This window comes from Hyperolius riggenbachi, chromosome 4 (genome assembly GCF_040937935.1).
Source record: "Hyperolius riggenbachi isolate aHypRig1 chromosome 4, aHypRig1.pri, whole genome shotgun sequence".
Classification (NCBI taxonomy): Eukaryota; Metazoa; Chordata; class Amphibia; order Anura; family Hyperoliidae; genus Hyperolius; species Hyperolius riggenbachi.
In genome coordinates, this window is record NC_090649.1 from 351,944,611 (window position 1) to 351,970,086 (window position 25,476).

The window sequence follows — 25,476 nt, forward strand, 5'->3', positions numbered from 1 at the left end:
CATTATACTGGCTAAACTGGGCACTATACTGTCTAAACTGGGCACTATACTTGCTATACTGGACACTTTACTGGCTATACTGGGCATTATACTGGCTATACTGGGCATTATACTGGCTAAACTGGGCACTATACTGGCTAAACTGGGCACTATACTGGCTAAACTGGGCACTATACTGGCTATACTGTACACTTAACTGGCTATACTGGGCACTATACTGGCTATACTGGGCACTATACTAGCTATACTGGGCACTATACTAGCTATACTGGGCACTTTACTAGCTATACTGGGACACTACCTACCCATACTGGGCACTATACTAGCTATACTGAGGCACTACCTACCCATACTGGGCACTATACTAGCTATACTGGGACACACTGGGGGGATCACGCGGCCTGCACCAAGCCAGCATTTCCTACCCCCGGCTTATATGGGGGTCAATCATTTTTCCCTGTTTTTTAGGTAAAAGTTGGGGGGTCGGCTTATATGCGAGTATATACGGTAACTTTACCCCTCTAATAAAGGCCTTATGGGCACTCCAAACCGTGACCCTCCACTCTAACTAAAAAAAAAGTTCCTTAAGTTGTCGCCAATAAAGTTTTTACTATCCACTTCACCCAATATTGAGGTAATTAATCTCCATGGAGTGCATCTCAGGGAGATCACCGTCTCCTTACAAAGTGACTCATTACTCGCACCTCATCACTGGCAGACCTGCGGCGATTGGATGGAGAGGGAGAGTGGCTCATTGCGCTGACAGCTGCCTCCCTCGACGCCTGCGGGCTGCCTGAGTGCGGGGGGTCCTTCTGGGGGAGGCTGATGATGAGGAAAACTGCAGCAGGTGGGCCACATTGTATAGTTATGGCAGTTAAGTAGGGCAGGGCTAAAACTGTTTTTTTTTTTTTTTTTTCAATACCTGACAAGGCTCCCCCTGCTATTACTGTTTAGTTACAAAAGTCCATCAGCGTTATTTCAGGGACTGACGGACACAGGCTACAGTGATAGATGGTAAATAAAAGGGCCATAACAAAAAAACACAGTAAGGCTTCTGTATACTTGATATATCTACTGTGAGGTAATTGAAAATGAAATGATTCATGATAGTGGTCCTTTAATATTCTGGTGATTTACTTTATTTTTTCAGCATTAAGTTCTGTTAAGATGTTTGCAAAAAGTTTTTTTTTTTTAAGCTATTTTTTATGCTATTTCTTTAAAAAGATTAGTACAAGTTTACACAACTACTAGATACACAGCTCTTGATACAGATGAGACTACTTTTTATCTTATTCTACATAACACATCTGTTATATTCTTTTTTGAATGTGCTTAGAAGATTGATGATCGCTTGGCTATAAAGGCCATGATGAGATGGAAATGCTACTGTAAGGAAATGCTACTTGGAACTGTTCATATTTTTTATATATGCTGTATGATAAGCAAATACATTCTTTTTATATAAAATCATATACTGAGTGCTCTGATTCATTTCAAGGTATACCATCAATCTATAATTGCTGTTATAGAGGGTTCAGACCCCGCTATGCTGGATTTATAGGATAGCAACACTTTAAAGGCTGGTCCTTTACTGAGTTAGCAATCATGAAAAAGGCAAGAACCCCACATAGAGTGCGGCTCAGTGATGAAGCACCCTGGAAAACAGCCAGGACAACTGGAGTGTGCTCTGAGCATGTGATAGAACCGATGGTAGCATTGGTTACCTTTTGCAACTGGCAACTATCTAGTAAGAAAGTCAATCCTGGAATAAGAACGATGGACTCCAGAAAAGAAAGTAAAATAACTGTCTGATCCATGGAGGGCCCTCCATGGATCTTATTAAAGTGAACCTCCAGACTAAAAATTGACTCAGCAGCACTGGAAAGGCCTGGTGTTTCTTTAACTGTTTGACAGCATCAGAACTTTGTTTCTCTTATACAAGCCTCATTTTTAGCTGCACAGAAAAAAAACTGCCCGGGCATTTTTCCCCTAATGCTGTGCAAAGCACGATGGGATTTCTGATGTTGTTGTTCTCGTTCTGCTGTTTTGGTGCAATTTTTTTTTTTTTACATTTTGAATTTGACATTTGAAGCCTAGCGTGTGCAGCTGGGAGGGGTTATCAGGACACAGGACAGTTGGAACTGTGTCTCATGCACCCTGTCACTTCCTTTCAACCAAAAAGATGGCTGCCCCCATGACAAAGATGGCAGCCCCCATGAATCACAAACATTTGCCTGTTCTTTTAAAATGGGGTGGGTAAGAGATTATATTACCTATCTATTGTAATGAACATAACTAATGTAACTTGATGACAGTATGTTTGTTTAGGCTGAAGTTCCCCTTTAACCCTCTTTATGTAATAGCTTGTTTAGAGGTGATGAGGTACTTCAGTGATTTATTAGACGAGTCCAAAGGTTGGAACTTGGTAGGCAATTAAGTCACATGTGTAAATGTCTTCTCCTTTCTTGTCAGAGTCAATTCGGTGCAATAGTTTCTTTAGGAAGAGGATCTGGCCAAGATTCAGGTTATATAAGCACACTGTGTCGAGGTGATAATTTATAGAGCAAGAGACTATGAGCAAACTACCTTGGGGACTGTTCACAGAATCAGTGATGTTCACAGAAAGATTTTTTGTCAAAGGAGATTAAAACACCCCCTTTTTTGTTGAAATTACAAAAAAAGTGTGTGTAAATGAAGGTTGCTTGTATAGATGGACATAGGAGTCAACCAAATGAGTCTCTTGGGTGAAAATAAAATCAGCCATTGCTTGGAATCTCCTCCCTCCAGAACATTATTTTCTTAAAAGAGATGTTGAGACCTCTGGTATTCACAGATAAAAATGTGAGCCATTGTCAAACCAGGTGGCTGCTAATAATAGGCTTGAGCATTACAGAGTGTAAATTCACAGTAAGGTGATTACAACAGGTAATGCCATTCTTATAAATTAAGAGGGCTGATCATCAAAAGAGGAAGTGCTGGAAAACCAGGAAATAAACTAAATGGCAAACGTCTGCCCTTTAACCAGTTCACCCCCAAGGGTTTTTATCCTAACGGACCAGAGCAATTTTCAGTTGTCAGCGCTCGTCCCTTTTATTCCCTAATAACTTTATTACTACTTATCACAAGAAAATGATCTATACCTCGTTTTTTTCGCCACCAATTAGGCTTTCTGTGGATAGTACATTTTGCTAAGAATTTTTTTATTCTAAATGCATTTTAATGAGAAAAACAGAAAAAAAAAGAAAAAAAATCATTATTTCTCAGTGTTCAGCCTTTATAGTTTTAAAATTAAACATTCTCCTGTGGATAAAACAAACACGTTTTATTTGCCCAGTGGTCCCGATAATTAAACCGTTTAGATTATGTCCCTACCACAATGTATGGCGACAGTATATTATTTTGAAATATAAGTGGTTATTTTTCTGTTTGTTCTGGCCATAATTACAAGCCCCTATGTAATAAATTAAAATTAATTTTCCCCCATAAAATATAGAATAAAAAAAGCTGAGTCCCTAAGGCAACTATTTATTTATTTTTTTTAAGCTGATTTTTTTTTTTTACAAGTGTTTTTTTTGGGGGGGAGGGTTGGAAGTGTAATTTTATTAATGATGTGTATATACTTGAAAATTTATGTATTTTGTAGGTGTAATATACTTTTTGGCCACAAGATGGCGCTGGTGAACACTCATAGGACGTGTTCACTTTTTTTTTTTTTTTTTGTACACACTTTATTAAACTGTTACATTTCCTGTTTATGTGAATGGACGTAGCCGCTGTTCGCGGTCACGTCCATTCACTCCAGGCACTGCGATTGGGTAGAGGACTGTTCAGTCCTCTTCCCCAATCGCCCAGCACGGGATCCCGACGGTAATGGCGGCGGTAGCGGCGGACACACGGCGGTAGCAGCGGCGGGAATGCGCGACGTATTAAAACGTCATGTTGCTGTTAATAGCGGTAAGCATGACGTTTTAATACGTTAGGATGGCGGTAAATGGTTAAGGGGCAACGGGAAAAATAAAGACAGGCTCTTGAGAATCTGTGCACCAGAGCCGGTGCTTGAAATACAGTTCAGCCATGTTGGAAGGAAGATATGGAACACATCGGTCTACCGTTATGTTGCCCATTGCCATTCTTGTGGTAGTTTAGATACTGGCACCTTATGTGCCGTGATCAAATCTTGAGGGGGAGGACTTTTGAGAGCTTCTTCTCTGTAACAGTGTTAAAGTGGATCCAAGGTGAACTTTTACTCATTGTATAATTGTGTTCCTTTCCTATTGTTTATAGGGCATTCCTCAAGCCAAATACTTTTTTTGTTTTTGTTTTAATACTCTAATTCCCTATAAACTAAATACACCACGCCCACAGGTTTTCAGAGAGCCTTGGCAGTAGCAAGGGCTCATGGGAGCTCAGTCTGGGCTGGAGGAGGGGGAGGTATTACTAGCCATTGATTTCAGAGGCAGAGGGGAGGGGGGATTAGGTTTTTTTGCTCAAGATACAGATAAGCCTGCCTCTGTGTAATGTTTACAAACAACATGGTTGCTGTCATTGTATCACAGGAAGAAATAACCATTTTCTATTAAAGCAGTTTGCAGCTAGATTTGCTGTGTAAACTATCTAAACTTTAGATAAGATATATAGACAAGTTACTTGCTATAGTTAGTTTTTCATCTCGGATCCGCTTTAAGGAATTTGTGGCCTCCATGGAAACCTTGAGCTTCATGGGGTAGCCCCATCCGTACAATATCTGAGGCTGACGTAAAGCTTTAGTAATTGGTGTCAGAACGTGACGATTTTGGAAAGTGACCTGAGATAAAGTAGATCCAAAAAAAGTTGAATTTTCTGGTATTGAGAAGGTAGAGAGCCATTAACCCTTAAGTAGGACAGCAGTGATTCCTTAGTTTGGGAAACCACAAAAGGGCAATAAAGTGTCTTGTCGAATCGTGCAGGGATTTAGGTTTAGGTAACCTATAAACTCTGTCAAGGGAAAGTTCAACCTCGCACAAGGATGGAAGAGCCACTTTCAGCATGGATTTGATATAATCCTGTAGTTCAGCAGGTGGTACTGATTCGCTGATGCCGCATAATTTTAAATTACTGTGGCAGTTTCTGTCCTCTGTATCAGTAATTTTCAGCTTGATCCAAGAAATATCCTTTGCCTGGGCATTCATGCTGTCAACCACCTTTTGTTCCTGAGTCAGTTCAGCAACCTTATCCTCCATTCAAGAAGCTCCTTCGCCTAAGGAATGTATGGAGTTTTGCAGCAACCCTCACTCGACCCCTCCCTACCCTCCAACTACCGCCCAATCTCTCTCCTCCCTTTTGTCTCAAAGCTCCTCGAACGCCTGGTCCACAGACGCATCACGCACTACCTCAGCACCAACTCCCTACTTGACGCCCTGCAATCTGGTTTCCGTCCTGCCCACTCAACAGAAACCGCTCTCATCAAGGTAGTAAATGACCATACCCTTGCTAAAGCTGAAGGAAACTACTCCATTCTGCTACTCCTTGACCTTTCCTTGGCATTTGATACAGTAGACCATCCCCTCCTTCTTCAATCCCTACAGTCCTTAGGGAGTTGTGACAACACCCTTGCCTGGATCTTCTCATTTACAATTGTAGTAGGTGGGGAAAGCGCATGCGTGCGCAGGTTGGAGATGGCAGCCTAGCCTAGCCTCTGCGCCGTACATGGAGCCGGTTTCCTGAATATCTTTTACCTCACCACTGTTGCACCCCTTCTACAATAAGAAAAATACGTCTGAATACCTGGTGGACAACGATCACCCGATGGCGAGTGGTAACAGAAACCGGTCCTCCCAGAAATCGGGGAAAAATCAAGCGGGCACAGACAAGCCACGTGCCGCGCATCAATCTGCATTAGCCAACTTAATGGCTGACCCCAGCACTGACGGTTCTGCATCTGACGACAGCCACGACCCATCAGACAGAGAACATTCATCTCCGAGACCTAAACAAGATATACTGGCCAAGTTAAGTGCTGTGGTTCGGAAGGAAGTAGTGGCAGCCAACAAGCAGTTGGGCTGTGAATTACTCATGGAGATCTGACTGCTGTCCCAACGAATGTCCTCCCTGGAAGATAGAATGGACAATGCCACCACAGTCCTGATGGGGCATGAGGAAGAGGTGACCAAGTTACAAGAGGAGGTTAATACCCTAAAACGACAAGCCGATGACTCTGAAAACAGATCCAGAAGAGGGAATCTCCGCCTGAGAGGGATGCCTGAATCAATCGAAGATGTCCAGGGCACAGTAACCGCTCTTCTTCAGGAGCTGGTTCCTGATATCCTTCTCGAGCGTCTTGAGCTAGACAGAGTCCACGTGGCCTTAACTAAAAAGAAACCAGACAGCTCTCCATGAGATATAATTATGAAATTTCTATACTACTAGACCAAGGAAAAGGTCCTAGCCGCTGCGAGAGCCGCCTCATCCCTCTCCTTTCAGGGCCACTCATCAATTCTATGGAGATCTCTCACAGGCCACATTGTTACGCAAAAGATGCGTCCCTACCTGAAAATCCTACAAGAGAAGCAGATCAAATATAAATGGGGTTTTCCCTTTGCTATCTTCTTTTCTGTTAGCGGGCGCCAGTTCACAGCAACCTCGCTCCAGGAACTACAAGACCGCTTCCAAGAGTTGGATCTGCCCACCCCGGTTATTCCACCGTTTTCTCCAACACCCTTGTCCCAGCATTCTTTTCAACGAAGCTCCCCCAGTGCCCCTCTCTTTCAATCAGGGAGCCCTAAAGAGCAAAGACCAAAGTACTCCATGGCACTCCGTGAGTTATCCTCACAAGTCTTTCGTGAAGCTACTTGAGCAGGCAAGTGACCTGTTGTCCTTACTACACTAAGAGCGCTTTCTTTGCTCTCTTCTTCTCCCTGATATGTTACGCCCTGTTACCTGTTGGCACTGTTATGCCTGGAGAAAACGTATTATTTCCTGACAACTGTTATCTGTTATCTACTGGCTAAGGTAAGCCCTCCAGTTATCAGTTCATTCTTTGTTACCCAGGTTGGGCTTAACTTTATGATTTTTTTACACCACCGTTGGGTTTCTCCCTGCTGAAATAACTGGAAAACTTTCGCTTAACATAAGCTACTTGTAAAGAACCTTTTTTTCCCAACGTTTTTGAACTGAATTCATTTTAAACAATGGAGTCCTCACTCCGTTCTACAGCAGTGGAACTCCGCCCTTCTTGTTGCTAGACTTTTTCCCGCTCTTGCCTTCTTCCCGCCCTCACTAACGTTAGTCACAGATACTTTTGAAACTGCAGAACTGCTCCGTCATTTTCTTTCTTAAGAACTGTTTTTGTAATTCTAACCTCATAACCGAATCTGCTTGCCATATCCTCTTTTACATTCCTGAAGTTATAATTTATTCTAATACTAGCCTTATATTTCATATTAATCCCTATACTCTTTATGGAAGTGAACTTTGGTTGTGTTCTATACAAAACTGTTCTGATGTCTATCTTATAGAAATATAAGCTTAATTTACTATTAAGGTTTTGTGCCTCCCAATATATTTGACTGTACTAGACAGGTCTTCCCTGTTCCGCCAGTGTATATAATAGATGTGTATATATTGGAGGATTAGTGTTACAAGATGAAATTGCGTGATGGTCTGGTATGCTCCCCTCGGGCACCCATTAGCTCAACTGTCACTTTTCAATTGCTATCACAGAGTAAACACGCTCCTATATCATTCCGCACATGTTATACTGTGTGGAAACCTTCAATAACTATATCTGCAGTAAGTTATTTTACCAGAAAGGTGCCCGAGAGAAGCGTAACGAGATGAATTTCTTAATAATGTGATTGTTTATTTCTCCTTCTTGAAGCCTAAACTATCACTACAGGTTTAGAACACGATATGAATCTCTATGCAGCCGCATCCAAATACCTCATGCTACCACTTGCTTCCATGACTAACCACGCTTTCAGTTTTTGATGATGTATATAACCTAACAATGCAACCTACCTACGCTATGGTACACATTTTGCCTGAGGTGAATTACTAAAGAAACTACACAATATCACAGTTTTTTATGATTTCTATACCCCTGCTATGTATGTTCAATTGATAAGCGGACTGTTATTACCATCCCCCCCCCCCCCCCCCAGCTGATGTTGCTGATCACTGCCTATAGCCTATAAACCTCCTTCCTAAACTCCACTGATGGCATATCCACCTATAATAATGTCTCTCCCCGTTTTAGGGGAAGAACCCATTGGGAATGTAGCCTTCCCCTCCTACCATCTCCTATTCATATGCCTATACCCTGGTCGGTATACCTAAGATCCCATCACCAGACCTCTTCCCCTCATACCTAAACATTACGCACACCCTTAGCTTTAGCTTTTAATAATTAACAAGCCCTGGCGAAAGACCACCACTGGAGGGCACTGTTACCTAACAATACGACTGATAGCCAATGAACTCATAAGCTGCATGTCTTACAATTTAGACGATCCTCTATGCTTATTTTTCTTTGCCTATCAGTGGTAAGATCTGTTGTGCCCTTCCTTTGTCTGCAATATTAATATACCTTGAGCTTGATCTACCTGAACTGATCCTTTTTAATTAAGTTGGCCTCCTTTTATTGTTCCCTTATCTATTTAATTTCTTACATCTTGGCTCGACTTAGTGCAACCTTATCCCTGGGCTTCTTGCCCTATATCCCTCTTATCCAAATTAGTAGAGCTTTACCCCCCCCCTCCAAATTAACCCTTTTCTCTCTCTCTCTCTCTCTCTCTCTCTCTCTCTCTCTCTCTCTCTCTCTCTGTATATCCATAGCTCCAGGTGTGCTATGCTTTAACATAACACCCCATATTGCCCCACGTTATGATGATGCACCACGTTATGATGATGGTTTCTGACTCCTGAAACCTCTCCCCGTTGGTGAGGACTATTTATACATTTTGGTGAGTCTTATCTATTGGCACCAGTTATGGTGGAACATGTTCCGTGCATGTATCATGCCTCCCGTTGTCTCTCTTGGGATTCGTTCCTTCCAGACCGACACACCTCTACCTAGCCACCTGCAGGTGCCTAGGTAAATACTATTACAGGTAGTTTTTTTTCCCTATATATTCTTACCTCTATGCAGCTCTTAAAGGGAAGTCTATCCTTCCCCTTCCCTCCTAATCCCTCTTCTTCACCCACGTTTTTCTAATTCCACGGGGACATGGAGTACCTCGAACTGTCCCCTTCACTACAAAGCGCCATGACTCATCCACTAAAAGTAGTTTCAATTAATGCTCAAGGCCTCAACTCTCCCCTCAAGAGAACTAAAGCCTTTCTCCACTTTAAGCGTCTACAAGCAGATGTAATTTGCATCCAGGAAACACATTTCCTCTCAGGCCGTGAACCCAAATTTCTTTATAAAGATAAACAAGCTTTCTACGCCAGTGCACAGGTTAAAAAAAGAGTTTTATTAGCTTTTAGAAATGGTCTCAATTTTTCGGTAACTAAAACTAAAAGAGCTGGAGGGTAGATACATTATTGTGATTGGTACCCTGCAGGATACAACTATAACTGTGATCTCCTATTATGCACCTAACTCCAAACAAGCCCCTTTTATTTCTCATCTTTTGAAAGTGATCACTACACATAGTAAGTATTACAGTGTTGAGCTGCGCTCTCCATATATCCTAAAAGACAAAATTCATTCACATAGCGTAATCCTGTAATTCTTTGTTTCACACAACACCCAGTGATAGTGAGAAAAGTGTGAGCCACTCGTGAATCCTCTCCCTTCTCCAGATTGCGCTCACCGGGTTGTAGCCACCTCAAACACCAGGTGGATCTAATGCGTATTTTCATACACCACTCTCTGGCACTTTGTATCTTCAATATTCTTTAATACTCCAAATATCCCAGATAAAACTCCATATAAAACACATAAAACATAAAACCATCATAGCGTATTATGTTAATCTGTTAGAAACAGGCCGCGCAATGAATGCGCACTCACGTCTGCTTTCTTGTAATATATGCACATCAAGCTGTTCTTTCATCAGCGGGGTCTGTCTTGGCATCAGCAGGGGATTGCGGCGTCCCGTTCCCTCTATCTGTCTACTTCTGCCCGGATCATTACCACGCTCCTCTCGCTCGTTCGTAGTTGCCGGCTTGTCGCTTGCATGCAGTGACGTCAGACGCGCATAACGTAGCTCCGCCCTACGCGTTTCGTCCAATCGGACTCAGGGGCTGAGATCACTTGCGCGGCACGCCCTTTTTATACTGCCTTGCAAGTCGCCTGACTACCTCCTCCGTCTGACATTTGTATCTCCCCACAGGCTCCAACAATATGGCAGCCAGTGCCCTAGCCACGCCGTCCATGACAGCGCACTTACTACAGACACCGCTGCTGTTACAATAACATCTTATATCATGTATTGTCCTTCATATACGCTAACTGATACATAAAACCACTAACTACAATAAAATTCATAATACACTATTAGGTCCAAATTAATTACTGCCATCTAGTGGTGACATTTCATAAAACATCTTTCCTCCATACAATACATTGAACACTATATAATACAGCCCAATGACTGCCATCTAATGGCTAAAATTCATATAGCACCTTGCCTCAATTAAAAATATACTTCAGATCAATCTCCTGTTATCAAGTGGCAACATTATCAACTAGCAGCAATCTAGCCCCACTTGCTACTTACTTTATTATACTCTATTGGAACATGGATAATTTCATTCATTAAAAAATCCACTTCATTGCACTGATTAACCCAATGATTCTCAGTTACACTATCTGGTATCTCCCTTCTGTGTCAAATGTCAGTAGTGATATAACAGTTCAAATCAAATTCTATATTTAACCCCCCCGGGTGTAAAGACCCCAAATTATATATCCATCTACCTTCTGCCTTTGATATTTCCCTCACCATGCTAGATCCCCTCCATTTTTTACATATTTTTCCACCCCCATAAACTTCAAACTACTTGGATCTGCCCTGTGTACAAGTTTATAGTGCTTAGACACGCTATGTGTCTCTAAACCTTTAGAAATATTATAAATATGCTGTCCAATTCTTTTGTGTAAAGCTCTTGTAGTTCTCCCAACGTATTCCGTCCCATATAGGCACCATAACACATATACCACCCCAACAGTGTTACAAGTGATACATTGTTTAATATTCCATCTCCTACCTGTGTTTTTAGATACAATATGGTCTCCCCTTAGTGATTTGGCCTCCCTACATCCCCTACACCCCCTACATGGAAAAAATCCCTTCTGTCCCAATACATTTCCTACATTGGTTGTAGGCGGGTCAATATAACTGTTAACCAGTGATGACTTCAAATTCGGTGCTTTTCTATAAATAAAACTGGGTCTATTCGGAATAGTTTTTTTAAGGACAGGATCCAGCTGCAATATGTTCCACCGTTTTTTTATTTGTTCCAAATCCCGGTATTGGCTGTTATAATCCAACAATATATCAAACTCTCTGGACGGTCCTGATTCTCTCCTTGTATCTTTAATAAGTGATCTTCGATTCATTTTGGCTACTCTATTTACCTCCTGTTGCAGTACCCTCTCCTCGTAGCCCTTTTCTCTAAATCTCTGCGTAATTATTTTACTTTTTTTGTGATAATCATTAATATCAGAACAATTCCTCCTAATCCTCATTAGTTGGCATTTGGGAATATTATCTAACCATCTCTTATGGTGATAAGAGATGGTTAAATAATATTCCCAAGGGCCAACTAATGAGGATTAGGAGGAATTGTTCTGATATTAATGATTATCACAAAAAAAGTAAAATAATTACGCAGAGATTTAGAGAAAAGGGCTACAAGGAGAGGGTACTGCAACAGGAGGTAAATAGAGTAGCCAAAATGAATCGAGGATCACTTATTAAAGATACAAGGAGAGAATCAGGACCATCCAGATAATTTGATATATTGTTGGATTATAACAGCCAATACCGGGATTTGGAACAAATAAAAAAACGGTGGAATATATTGCAGCTGGATCCTGTCCTTAAAAAAACTATTCCAAATAGACCCAGTTTTATTTATAGAAAAGCACCGAATTTGAAGTCATCACTGGTTAACAGTTCTATTGACCCGGCTACAACCAATGTTGAAAATTTATTGGGACAGAAGGGATTTTTTCCATGTAGGGGGTGTAGGGGATGTAGGGAGGCCAAATCACTAAGGGGAGACCATATTGTATCTAAAAACACAGGTAGGAGATGGAATATTAAACAATGTATCACTTGTAACACTGTTGGGGTGGTATATGTGTTATGGTGCCTATGTGGGATGGAATACGTGGGGAGAACTACAAGAGCTTTACACAAAAGAATTGGACAGCATATTTAAAATATTTCTAAAGGTTTAGAGACACATAGCGGGTCTAAGCACTATAAACTTGTACACAGGGTAGATCCAAGTAGTTAGAAGTTTATGGGGGTAGAAAAATATGTAAAAAAAATGGAGGGGATCTAGCATGGTGAGGGAAATATCAAAGGCAGAAGGTAGATTGATATATAATTCGGGGTCTTTACACCCGGGGGGGTTAAATATAGAATTTGATTTGAACTGTTATATCATTACTGACATTTGACACAGAAGGGAGATACCAGATAGTGTAACTGAGAATCATTGGGTTAATCAGTGCAATGAAGTGGATTTTTTAATGAATGAAATTATCCATGTTCCAATAGAGTATAATAAAGTAAGTAGCAAGTGGGGCTAGATTGCTGCTAGTTGATAATGTTGCCACTTGATAACAGGAGATTGATCTGAAGTATATATTTAATTGGGGCAAGGTGCTATATGAATTTTAGCCATTAGATGGCAGTCATTGGGCTGTATTATATAGTGTTCAATGTATTATATGGAGGAAAGATGTTTTATGAAATGTCACCACTAGATGGCAGTAATTAATTTGGACCTAATAGTGTATTATGGATTTTATTGTAGTTAGTTGTTTTATGTATCAGTTAGGGTATATGAAGGACAATACATGATATAAGATGTTATTGTAACAGCAGCGGTGTCTGTAGTAAGTGCGCTGTCATGGACGACGTGGCTGGGGCACTGGCTGCCATATTGTTGGAGCCTGTGGGGAGATACAAACGTCGGACGGAGGAGGTAGTCAGGTGACTTGCAAGGCAGTATAGAAAGGGCGTGACGCGCAAGTAACGTCAGCCCCTGATGAGTCTGATTGGACGAAACGCATAGGGCGGAGCTACGTTCTGCGCGTCTTACGTCACTGCATGCAAGCGACAAGCCGGCAACTACGAACGAGCGAGAGGAGCGTGGTAACGATCCGGGCAGAGGTAGACAGATAGAGGGAACGGGACGCCGCAATCCCCTGCTGATGCCAGGACAGACCCCGCTGATGAAAGAACAGCTTGATGTGCATATATTGCAAGAAAGCAGACGTGAGTGCGCATTCATTGCGCGGGCTGTTTCTAACAGATTAACATAATACGCTATAATGGTTTTATATGGAGTTTTATCTGGGATATTTGGAGTATTAAAGAATATTGAAGATACAAAGTGCCAGAGAGTGGTGTATGAAATACGCATTAGATCCACCTGGTGTTTGAGGTGGCTACAATCCGGTGAGCGCAATCGGGATAAGGGAGAGGATTCACGAGTGGCTCACACTTTTCTCACTATCACTGGGTGTTGTGTGAAACAAAGAATTACAGGATTACGCTATGTGAATGAATTTTGTCTTTTAGGACAGGGTTTCTCAACTTTTTCGAACCAAGTACCTCCTATCGCAATTCAGTTCCAGAGAAGTACCCCGTGATGAGTGGAGAGGCCATTACAAGGAGAGGAGCACATGTAAGTTACCAGCGCACACTATGCTGTACTACCGCAGCATGGTGTGCGCTGAGTTCGTGCTCCTCTCATCAGCTTGACTAATCAAGATATAGATCGATACATAGACAGGCAGAGGAGGAGAGAGAAATGGGGAGGGGGGAGAGAGAGAGGGAGAGAGAGGGGAGGGAGAGAGAGGGTGGGGGAGAGACAGGGAGATGAGGGAGAAAGAGTGGGGGGGGGGCGAGGAGAGGGAGAGGAGAGAGAGACAGTGGGAGAGCGAGACGGGGAGAGGAGAAAGGAGGGGCAGAGAGTGGGGGAGAGAGACAGAGAGAGGGGGAGAAAGACTGAGATGGGGGGAGAGAGGGAGATGGACAGTGAGAGAGGGAGGGAGAGAGAGGGTGGGGGGAGAGGGATGAGGAGAGGGACAGGAGAGAGGGAGATAGGGGGAGAGGGTAGAGAGAGAGGGGGAGAGGGTAGAGAGAGAGGGGGAGAGGGTAGAGAGAGGGGGGGAGGGTAGAGAGAGAGGGAGATGGGGGAGGGTAGAGAGAGAGGGAGATGGGGGAGAGGGACAGAGAGAGGGGGGGAGAGACAGGGAGATGGGGAGGGAGAGAGAGGGGGTGGGAGAGAGAGGGGGAAGGGAGACAGAGACAGAGAGGGGGGGAAAGACAGGGAGAGGAGGGGGGGACAGGTAGATGGGGAGGAGAGGAGGGGGGGACAGGTAGATGGGGAGGAGAGGGGGGAGAGACAGGTAGAAGGGAGGAGAGAGAGACAGGGAGATGGGGTGGAGAGAAAGGGGGATGGAGACCGGGAGAGGAGAGGGACAGGGAGAGCAGAGAGAGAGACACACACACTGTGTCTGAGACTGTGTCCACTCTGCTACCTTTTTCTTTGCTGTCACACAGCAATTCAGCTGTGACAAGTCCGCTCGGTGAGGTTTCTCTTCTCTTGACACATGACACTGCTGGCTGCTGCTTGGGGGGCTGGGCTGTGTCGGCGCTGTTTTCACTGTGTGCAGACACCACACAGGGTAGGCAGAAATTATGGCAGACCGGTTCTCTCCTTTCCTCCACATTCCACTACAAACAGAAGCAGCACATTACTCACGTGCTGGCAACGTCTCTGCATTCTCCCTTCCTGTCTCCAGCGCAGGGATCCGTACAACTAGCAGGCAATGCAGCCTTTTAAATCTCCCTCCTACATCTGTCCCCCACCAGCCTGCGCGTGTACATACACAGCCAGGGGCGGGGCAACACTCTCTCCTGAATGGCTGCGATTGTCCCCGGCAGGCCAATCTAGGAAGAGAGGAGTGGGTATTAGAGTCTGTGGCTCTGCAGGGAAATTTACCGGCATAGTTTAGGTGAGAAGCCGGCTGGCAGGCTGACACTAGTCCTACACAGCTGATCGCGCTGCGTACCCCCGACTGTGGTCTCGCGAACCACGTGTTGAGAAACACTGTTTTAGGATATATGGAGAGCGCAGCTCAACACTGTAATACATATTGACATTCTGGAATCTTGCAGCAGCGATCCCATGAAAAGTGTATGGTGACTTGGAGATACATAGGACTGTTTATTGATATTAAACTGTGAGATAAATATATATGAACTGCAGGGAGGTCCTATAAGATTTTAAAGTGACTGTGGAATACATCGGTGTAATTAACTATATATTGAAGGCAGCGCAGCCCTATTGCAAATTATAAGTACACATAGTAAAGGTTTGGTTGTTCTTGGAGGGGATACCAACCATAGTCTCAATCCCTTCTGGGATAAACGATCTTCTAACCCCTCCACCCTTTCCAATACATTTGGTACTAAACAAAGCGACTCTATACGCAACAGCTTCTCCTCTCACCATTTAGTAGATATTTGGAGAGACTTAACCCATTAAAAAGATGTTTTTCTTTCTACTCTAACCCTCATGCCTCATTCTCTAGGATTGACCATTGCTGGACTATATCATCCGCACTACCGCTAATCAAATCAGCTGTTATACACCCTACGCCATGGTCGGACCATGATATGAATATCGTGATGTTCTCTTCGCTCATCCCGCGTCCCACCGAATTCCGATGGGTACTCAACAATTATCTTCTCACGGATGATTCAGTAGTTCAACAGATAAGTCTTCATGACTACTTTACTCTTAATACACCTTCCGGGGACCTCTCAGATCTCACCTTATGGGAAACACATAAGGTAGTTATACGGGCCTCCCTGATACAATTAGAAACAAGACGAAAGAGAAAAATAATATCCAAATTAGAACAGGACTATATAACTAAACACAATTGCTTTCTTGCTAATCCCAGTCCAGATACGTGAGTTATTGAAGGCCGAAACCTCACTCAACCTTTGTATGACTGAATTAGCTGAGAAACAAATCTCCTATTCTAAATTACTTTTTTACCTTAAGAACAAGCTAAACGTCTCGGCAACCTGACCCCTCTTTCAAGCCCATCACACTACACGTAGGACGCAATCAACTTTTGGCTAACTCGCTCAGAATCGTAAATATTTTCAAGCAAAATCTAGCTAATCTCTACAACTCCCCAGATACTGTTTCTGAAGAACAGGTCGCTGCTTACCTCTCTGATGTACCTCTTCCAACACTCCCAGAAGGTCTGAAGGATCTCATGGACGAGGAAATTACATTATTAGAAGTACAACAAACTATTAAATCGCTCAAACCAAATAAACAACCTGGACCAGATGGTTGATGGGGGCGTGTGGTTAGTTCTGAGCCATATATTATAAGAAGTTCAATCATATTTTAGCCCCCAAACTAGTTACAGCCTTCAATAGTATTCCTAAAGGCACTCACTTTCATGCTGATTCCATAACTGCCACGATTTCCATGAGTCCTAAACCAAATACAGATCATACTGTTTGGTCTAATTTTCGCCCAATCTCATTGATAAACATAGACACAAAGATACTCGCCAAGATTTTAGCTACGCTCCTTAACTCGAAAATTAGATCCTTTATTAGCAATGACCAAATTGGTTTCATGCCTAAACAACAAGCGGGGGACGGCGTGAGACGCCTCCTACATTTGATCCATCATGCCCGTGAATCCCAACTTCCGGCAATGCTTCTGTCGTTGGATATAACTAAAGCTTTCGATTCGGTATCTTGGTCATATCTTTTAGCAGTTCTCCCAAGGTGGGGTTTCGGTCCAGGCCTATTAACTTGGGTTAAGGCTCTTTATTCCTCCCCTTTAGCAGCTGTAGCTTATAACGGATTCAAATCTCCCTTATTCCCCATATCGAGAGGTACCCGACAAGGATGTCCTCTATCCCCTCTCCTGTTTTCCCTCCTCATTGAAGCCTTCGCTATTCTCATTCGTAACAACCCCGAGATATATTGCATCCCCCTGGGAAAAAGTATACACAAGATTGGCCTTTTTGCCGATGACCTAATACTATGTATTTCACGTCCCACCAGATCTATTCTTACTCTCCTAAAACTTTTAGATCACTTTGGTAAAGTTTCAGGCTTGCGAGTTAACCCTACTAAATCGAAAGCCTTAAATATCTCCTTACCACTTAATTTGATGCAAGCCCTGCAAGATACTTTTGAATTCGATTGGGATCCACACAAATTACCTTACCTGGGGATTTACTTAACTAGTTCCTATAACACGCTCTATCAATATAACTTTCCCCCTCTTGTGAAGGAGCTCACCAGACTGCTGGAGTGTTGGAAGAAGTACTCTTGGGTTGGGCAGAATAGCTGCCATAAAAATGACTTTTCTCCCAAAATTGCTATATGCCTTTAGATTGTTGCCTATCCCTTTAGCTCCTTCATTCTTCAACTCTCTTCAACAGAAAATTAATGATTTTATATGGGGGGCAAGAAGTCGAGGTTCAACAAAAAATATATTTTTACCTCTTGAGGTCTAATGGAGGAAAGGGGTTGCCTAACATTAGATATTATTACAAAGCTGCACAACTGGCTTCGCTCACTAATTGGTGCCTAGAAAGCGATCGACCCTCCTGGGTTAAAATTGAGAATCATCTTATTTCCCTTATCGAAATAAGCAATCTTCTATGGTTATCCCCACCCTATCGTAACAATATCTCTAATCCTATCATTAGGCATTCACTACACATCTGGGATAGTTGCAAATACTCCCGCCAGCTAATGTCCCCACATAGGCCCCCCTTACTTCCTTTCTGGGTAATCCTTCCTTCCCGGCTGCTCTACAGGCCCCTAACTCTTATCAATGGTGGAAACAAGCTAATTTGCATAAGATCCATGACCTGCTCACGGCAACGGGTATCAAGTAAATTGCCTACCTCAAAGAGAAAGCGGCACTTCCCACATCTGAATCATTCCATTACATGCAGATTTCTCACTTTGTCAAACATATCACTGATATTGAGATATCTTCATGCAAAACATCTTTTGAGAACATATGTGCCACTGACCCCCAGTCCCCGGAACCATCTCTTTGGTATATAAAGAACTATCCCAAAATCAGTCGCAGAATAAACCTGATTACATAACTAAATGGGAAAAGGAGTTAAACGTACCAATTGAATTTACAGACTTGGTACTTGGTACCACAGAGACTAGCTAAACTTAATCCGGATCTGTCGGGTGAATGCTTTCGGGGATGCAAAACGCCGGGCACTTTCGCTCACATATGGTGGACCTGCAAAAAAGTCCGAAGGATCTGGATAAGGGTTTGCACATGGGCATCATCTCTAATTAATGCTCCGGTTCCTAGGAACCCTCTCCATACCCTGCTTGGCTGCCCATATCTCAATCTTACTTCTGCTCAAAACAAACTCATCAGATATATATTTGCTGCCACCAAAATTAAAATAGCGGCCGCCTGGAACTCCCAGTCCCTATCATTTGATTCCATGAAAAGTAGGCTGGGATATATTCTCTTTTTTGGAAAATTAAGAACCCGAATGAACAATACTATGAAGAAATTTCACAGGGTGTGGGATCCTTTGATCACTTACCTTGTAAACTCAAATCAAGACCGAATAATACGCATTTGTTGAGACCAACAACACACCTTTCATCTCGAGTCTGGTAGACATCTTTCGTCGAAGATGTAGATCGGAGGTACTCCCCGTCCCCGTGGTTCCTTTTTACTTTTTCCTTACTCTATCCTCCTTTTCTTTATTCTGCTACTCTGTTTTTTCCTCTCTCTTTTTCTTTCTATGTTTACTCTTATGCAGCTTATTTCTTCTGATGAGAAGATACAGGAACCCCTTACATAAATGTTTTGCACTTAGTTAACAAACTCATTCTTTAATCCCCTACTTATCCTAGACCTCTAGACTTAACATAATAAATAACACTATGACTCATAGGCCCCCCGAAACGCTTATGATCCATGCCCTACCTCGCTGGAGGAGGGGTATCATTTTTGGCCGATAAATTAATGTTTAAGAGCAGTCTCCATCCAGCCATTTTTGGTTTAGTGTTCGGATGGATGACTTGCTCTACAAAGTTATTTTTTGTCAAAATTCCTCCTTATTCCACCTTTTCCCCAGTTGCACTTATAAGTGCTTTCTTTTTCTATCTCCTCGATTAGGTGTGACTACAAAAAGTAAATACTCGCCTTGATTTTGTTAACCAGCGTTATCATATGTTCCTCACTGAATGTTAAAACATTTCTGTTATATTGTAAACCCATGTCTTTGACAACTTGTTGAAAGATTGATGATGTACCTGTACCCTTAAGTACCTCACATTTTAGTATAAAATGTACATTTACCTTAATGAAAATTCTATAAAAACGATTGAAAACAATTTTAGTAGGGGTGGTGCAACACCCTGTAGAGAAAAATACAGGAGACAAAGAACAGGAGCCTGTAAGATCCTTAGAGGGTCTTGCAAGGTATGGCCTTTATAGCCAAATTGACCTGTGTTTGTTTCAGTCAAAGATTGTATGCAGAGGTTTCTCTCTATACAGATTCTAGAAGGCCAGCGTGTTGAATATAAGAGGGAACATTACAGGGAACAGTAAAGTTCAGAATGCAGCATTATCTTTGTGATGTGCAGACTGGCTGTCTAAGCCTGGGATGGCTAAGTCCAAACAATGACTTGTGTTCCTAAACACAGGCTTCTAGGTATTTAGGGTACAGGGCATAGGTTTTGCGCTTGCGCACTTGACGGATGTCAATCACAGAGTTCTGGATGTCAATCACAGAGTTCTGTGAGACAAAAGCAAGTGTTTAATAGGGGTGACATCTGGAACCCGCCCATATCCCACCTTCGGGGGCGTGTGGTTAGTTAACACTTGTGGATCTGGAGGTTTTTCCATATATAAGATTGATCCTTATATGTCTGCTCTAGCGCGCTCATATTAATCTCAGCTTTGCTCAATATCCGTATTATTACATGCTGATGTTAGCTTTGCTTTGTCTGTTTTGGCTAATGTAATGCCATTTGCAATATGAGTTTGTAACCAAGATTGCACCGAGTATCCCGTCTGGATACAATAAAGACTCTTAATTGCTTTGGCGTTCCAACTCTGTGAAAGTCTGCTTACCAGCTGTATACTTTCCGAAGGTGATAAGGACAAGCACCGAAGCTGACAGGTAGTCACACACAGAGACTAAATATTAGATTCTTACAGAGCCCAGTGGGTGCAATACGTCAGTAATCGTAATGGGAGTAAAAGAATTAGAAGCACTACTCACAAAGGGAGGTTGCTGGGGGCAACCAACCACAGGAAGCAGATGGAGACAACAAACCTGACTCCACTCGGGGTGGTTCTGACCAGAACCAGAGGATGGTCGCTCTCTTAATCGAAAAAGGGAACCACTGTGGGGTCTCCACTAGTGGTCTGTCACCACCCCTCGGACAAGGTGTGTTTGGGGGTATATACTTAACACAGTGAAGGAAAGGCGCCCTGGTGTAATAAAAGCCTCTAAAAACAGCTTAAAAAACGAAAGGTAATGTGAGGTAGCTTACCACAAATGACGAAATCTCTAATTTTATTCAAAAGATTTTTATTAGCACAGGCAACTCGTTTCGCAGGTCTCAGCCTGCTTCATCACGCCAATAGCAGTGCCAAATAAAGAAAATCATTCAGCATATGCTCCACCGATCTTTCCATTCTGCACCAGCCGCAGTTCACTCTCTCTGCCATCTATATGACAGCAGAGCTCTGTGAGCAGGTCTGAAGCCACTTTCATTAGCTCCTGACCTCATGATCACTGTGAGCTAATCACATTGGCTCACATTGATGGACAGGGTCAGGAGCCAATGAAAGTGGCTCCTGACTGGCTTATAGCGATGGGAGAATGGGGTGACCAGCGACAACAGTGGTTATGTGCGGTGATTCGTCGGTAAGAGCCGTTTTGTGGTAGCAGCAGTCTCTGGTACTTAACCACTTCAGCCTTCAGTCGTTTTTCACCTTGTGCATCTGAACAATTTTCACCTCCCATTCATTTGCCAATAAGTTTATCACTAATTATCACAATGAATTGATCTATATCTTATTTTTTCAGCCACCAATTAGGCTTTTTTTGGGTGGTACATGTTGCTAATAATTTATTTTTTTCTAAATGCATTTTAAAGAGACTCAGTAACAAAAATTTCAGACTTATTTCTTCTATCCTATAAGTTTGTATACCTGTTCTAATGTGGTCGGTCTTACTGCAGCCTTTCCTAGTTCCACAGTGGCTGTATTAACTCTGTTATCTAATCTGGTCTTCTTTCCTTTGTCGACTCCGGCAGGGATGTGCTGCTCTGCTTGTGATAGGTAGAAGTTATACACACCCTCTCCATGCCCCCTCCAGGCTCTGTATGAGTCACAGACTGAGCTTCTCTCAGCCTATCACATGCTGGTTAGCAGCCATGTTTTTTGTTTGTAAACACTGCCTAAAACTGGCAATTACAAGTCAGGATTGCAGCAGGGTGTGGCAGAAACAGCAAAGAGGGGCCCAGGAGAACATGATCTAATTAACATGTATAAATACATCAGAGGGCAATATAATAGCTTGGCAGATGAGCTTTTTGTCCCTAGGTCTTCTCAAAGGACTAGAGGACATGATCTGTGCATGGAGGAAAAACGGTTTAGCCATTTATTTAGAAAAGGGTTCTTTACAGTAAGAGTGATTAAGATGTGGAATGCAATGCCACAGGAAGTCGTTATGGCAAACTCTATACCTGCATTTAAAGGGGGCTTAGATGCTTTCCTTGCATTGAAAGACATCCATGGCTACAATTACTAGGTAATGCCTAATGATGTTGATCCAGGGATTTTTATCTGGTTGCCATCTGGAGTCGGGAAGGAATTTTCCCCTTTTGGGGCTAATTGGACCATGCCTTGTAAGGGTTTTTTCGCCTTCCTCTGGATCAACAGGGATATGTGAGGGAGCAGGCTGGAGTTGCATTTTGTACTGGTTGAACTCGATGGACGTATGTCTTTTTTCAACCAGAATAACTATGTAACTATGATGAATAGAATGGTATGCTTTTTATTGTAAGAATTTTAGAGTACAGATTCTCTTTAACAGGAATATTAAGAAAACAATTTAAAAAAAAAATGTCTCATTCGGCCATTATAGCTATAAAATACTTGCTACCATAGTTAAAACCCACATTTTTTTTTGCCCGTTTGTCCCAGTTATTACACCATTTAAATTATGTTCCTATCCCAATGTATGACGCCAATATTTTATTTGGAAATAAAGGTGCATTTTTTCAGTTTTGCGCCATCACTATTTACAAGCTTATAATGTGAGAAATATTAGTAATATACCCTCTTGACATGCATATTAAAAAGTTCAGACCCTTAGGTAACTTTGTTTTTTGTTTTTTTTGTTTGTTTTTTTAAATTGTAATTTTTTTTTTTAATTTAAAATATTTTATTTGGGTATTTTTTGGGTGTGGGAGGTTCATTTTCAATGTCATTTTGTTTGTGTTAAAAAATGTAAGTACGTGTAGTTTTACTATTTGACCACAAGATTGCCACAGTAATTTTTTTTTTATTCCATTCTGTAAGCGAGCACTCTCGCTTACAGGGAGTGTAAGGAGGAAGTGATTTTATTTTATTTTATTTAGAAAGACTGCGGCTTCTCATAGAAGTTGTCAGTCTTTATAACGGGGACTGAGATGAATGAATGGGAACTGCGTTCTCATTCATTGATCTCTGGGCTAAAGGACAGCGGCACGTCTAAATAACCATACACAGGTCATACTTGCCTCCTGTGTAATCTACTATTCAGTCTTTCTCCTTTCCTGCGTCTCATTTGTCCACCGTGATCAATGGAATTTTCCGTACTCCATTTTAAAAATGTCCATTTCCCCTTAACGGCTTCCTGGTCAGCACACTGTTAAACTGTAATATTACCCATTTGAGCCATAGGGAAACATGGACATTACCTTGCACATTCAATTGTAACTGACAGCTGCTGATATATAACCGGTTCAGCGCCGCAGTGCCGAAAATCTCATGCATCCGAGCAATGTTCACCTCCCATTCATTCGCCTATAACTTTATTGCTACTTATCACAATGAATTGATCTATATCTTTTTTCCGCCACCAATTAGGCTTTCTTTGGGGGGGTACATTTTGCTAAGAGCCACTTTACTGTAAATGCATTTTAGCAGGAAGAATAAGAAATAAACGGAAAAAAATCATTATTCCTCAGTGTTTGGCCATTATAGTTTGAAATTAATATACGCTACTGTAATTAAAACGCATGTATTTTAATTGCCCATATGTCCCGGTTCTTACACCGTTTAAACGATGTCGCTATCACAATTTATGGTGCCGATATTTCATTTAGAAATAAAGGTGCATTTTTTCAATTTGCGTCCATCCCTATTTATAAGCTTATAATTTTAAATAATATAATAACATATTCTCTTGACATGCATAATTAAAAAGTTCAGACCCTTGGGTAACTATTTGTTTTTGTTTTGTTTTTTATTGTATTTTTTTTTTTTTTTTTTTAATAAAAAAAGTGTATGTGGGTAATTTTTGGTGTGGGAGGGAAACTGCTAATTTTAAATGTAAAATTATATTTTTTTTTACTAAAAAACGTATGTGGGTGCAGTTTACTATTTGGCCACAAGATGGCCACAGTGAAAAACGTCCTGAATGCGCCACGATCTCGCATCCAGGAACTAAAATGCTGGGGAAAAGTTTCCTGGGGGCAGAAATACCGCGCTTTCTGGAGAGAAAGCGTCGGTATTTCTGCGGGGAAGTTATATCGGTGAATGGGAATTATATTCCCATTCACTGATCGGGGGGCTAGCGGCGGGTGCGCGCGCGGGAGCGCAGCCGATCGCGCGCTCCACGCAGGGAAAGTAGCAGTGCCTATCTGGACGAGGAAACTCGTCCAGATAGGCCGAACTGGTTATCTGACAGCAACTAGTATATTTCAGTTCTGACAAAAATATTGTCAGAACTGGAAGGGATCACTGTAAGAAGAAAATGGTGAGCCTCTGAGAGGAACTGACGGTGAGGTTAGTATGTAATATTAATTTGCAGCTACGTCGTGTTCATTTTAAATAATCTTACTCACTTCAGGTTCCCTTTTAGAGGCCAGAGGCTGCTGGTATGCAAGGGGTTAATATTGAAAACATATTTTGCCTTAAAGGGAACCTTAACTCAAAAAAAAAAGTTTCACTTACCTGGGGCCAGCCCCCTGCAGCTCGTCTGGTCCCCCGCCGCCAGCTATTTTCGTTTTTGCTGACTCAGTCGACAGACCGCCACATGTACCTTTGCATGCGTTACCATTGGTGCAGGAGGCTATCGTTGACCCTGGGTAAGTGAAACTCATTTTTTGGGGGTTAAGGTTCCCTTTAAAGTGGAACTGTCTCGAAAATCTTAATTTAATACACATACAAATCAGAAGTACGTTTCTTCCTGAGTAAAATGAGCCATAAATTACTTCTCTCCTATGTTGTTGGCATGTAGAGTAAGTAGTAAAAACCTGACATTACTGACAGGTTTTGGGCTAATCCATCACTCCATAGGGGATTCTCAGCATGGCCTTTATTCTTTATAAAAACGCTCCCTGAAAAAGATTTATACAAAGATGTTGAGCAGCCTCCCTGCTCACCATACACTTTTTGGGCAGTTGGACAGAGCAACTGCCTTTCACAAAGTGCATTCTGAAAATAAAGAAATCCCTGTGAACCCCCCCAAGAGGAGATGGGCTAGTTCAAAACCTGTTGGTTCTGTCAGATTTTTACTACCTACTGTAAGTGACCGCAACATAGAAGAAAAGTAATTTTTGGCTCATTGTACTCTGGAAGAAACATACTTTTTAATTATATCAGGGCTGTGGAGTCGGTACAAAAATCTTCCGACTCCAATTACGACTCTGACTCCTCAGTTTATGAAACCACGACTCCGACTCCAACTCCGGGTACCCAAAATGGCTCCGACTCCTCGACTCCTTAGTCTAATACTTAACAGGGATGTGGACTTTGTACAAAAATCATCCGACTCCTCAGTTTGACATCGACTCCGACTCCGGGTGCCCAAAATTGCTCCGACTCCTGGACTCCGACTCCACAGCAAGATTTGCGCCCCAGACAAGATTTGCGCGCCAGAGGTCCTTTAAGAACTTTTGACTCCTAGAGTTTGTGTGTTTCCAGTTTCTGCCCTATTTGACAGAGCAGTTTACTTTTTTGTTTATTGACCCAGATTCACTC

General features: G+C 42.2%; 1 protein-coding gene across 1 annotated transcript in view; it reads left to right on the forward strand.

Annotated features, from left to right (window-relative positions):
• Window positions 1–3,964: 3,964 nt before the first annotated feature.
• LOC137504020 (protein ELYS-like) overlaps window positions 3,965–25,476 on the forward strand; it is an 831,023-nt gene continuing 809,511 nt past the window's right edge. Inside the window, exon 1 of the mRNA XM_068231910.1 lies at window positions 3,965–4,235. Within this exon, the coding sequence (XP_068088011.1) occupies window positions 4,160–4,235 (76 nt within the window). The 5' untranslated portion in view covers window positions 3,965–4,159. The remainder of the gene's footprint in view (window positions 4,236–25,476) is intronic.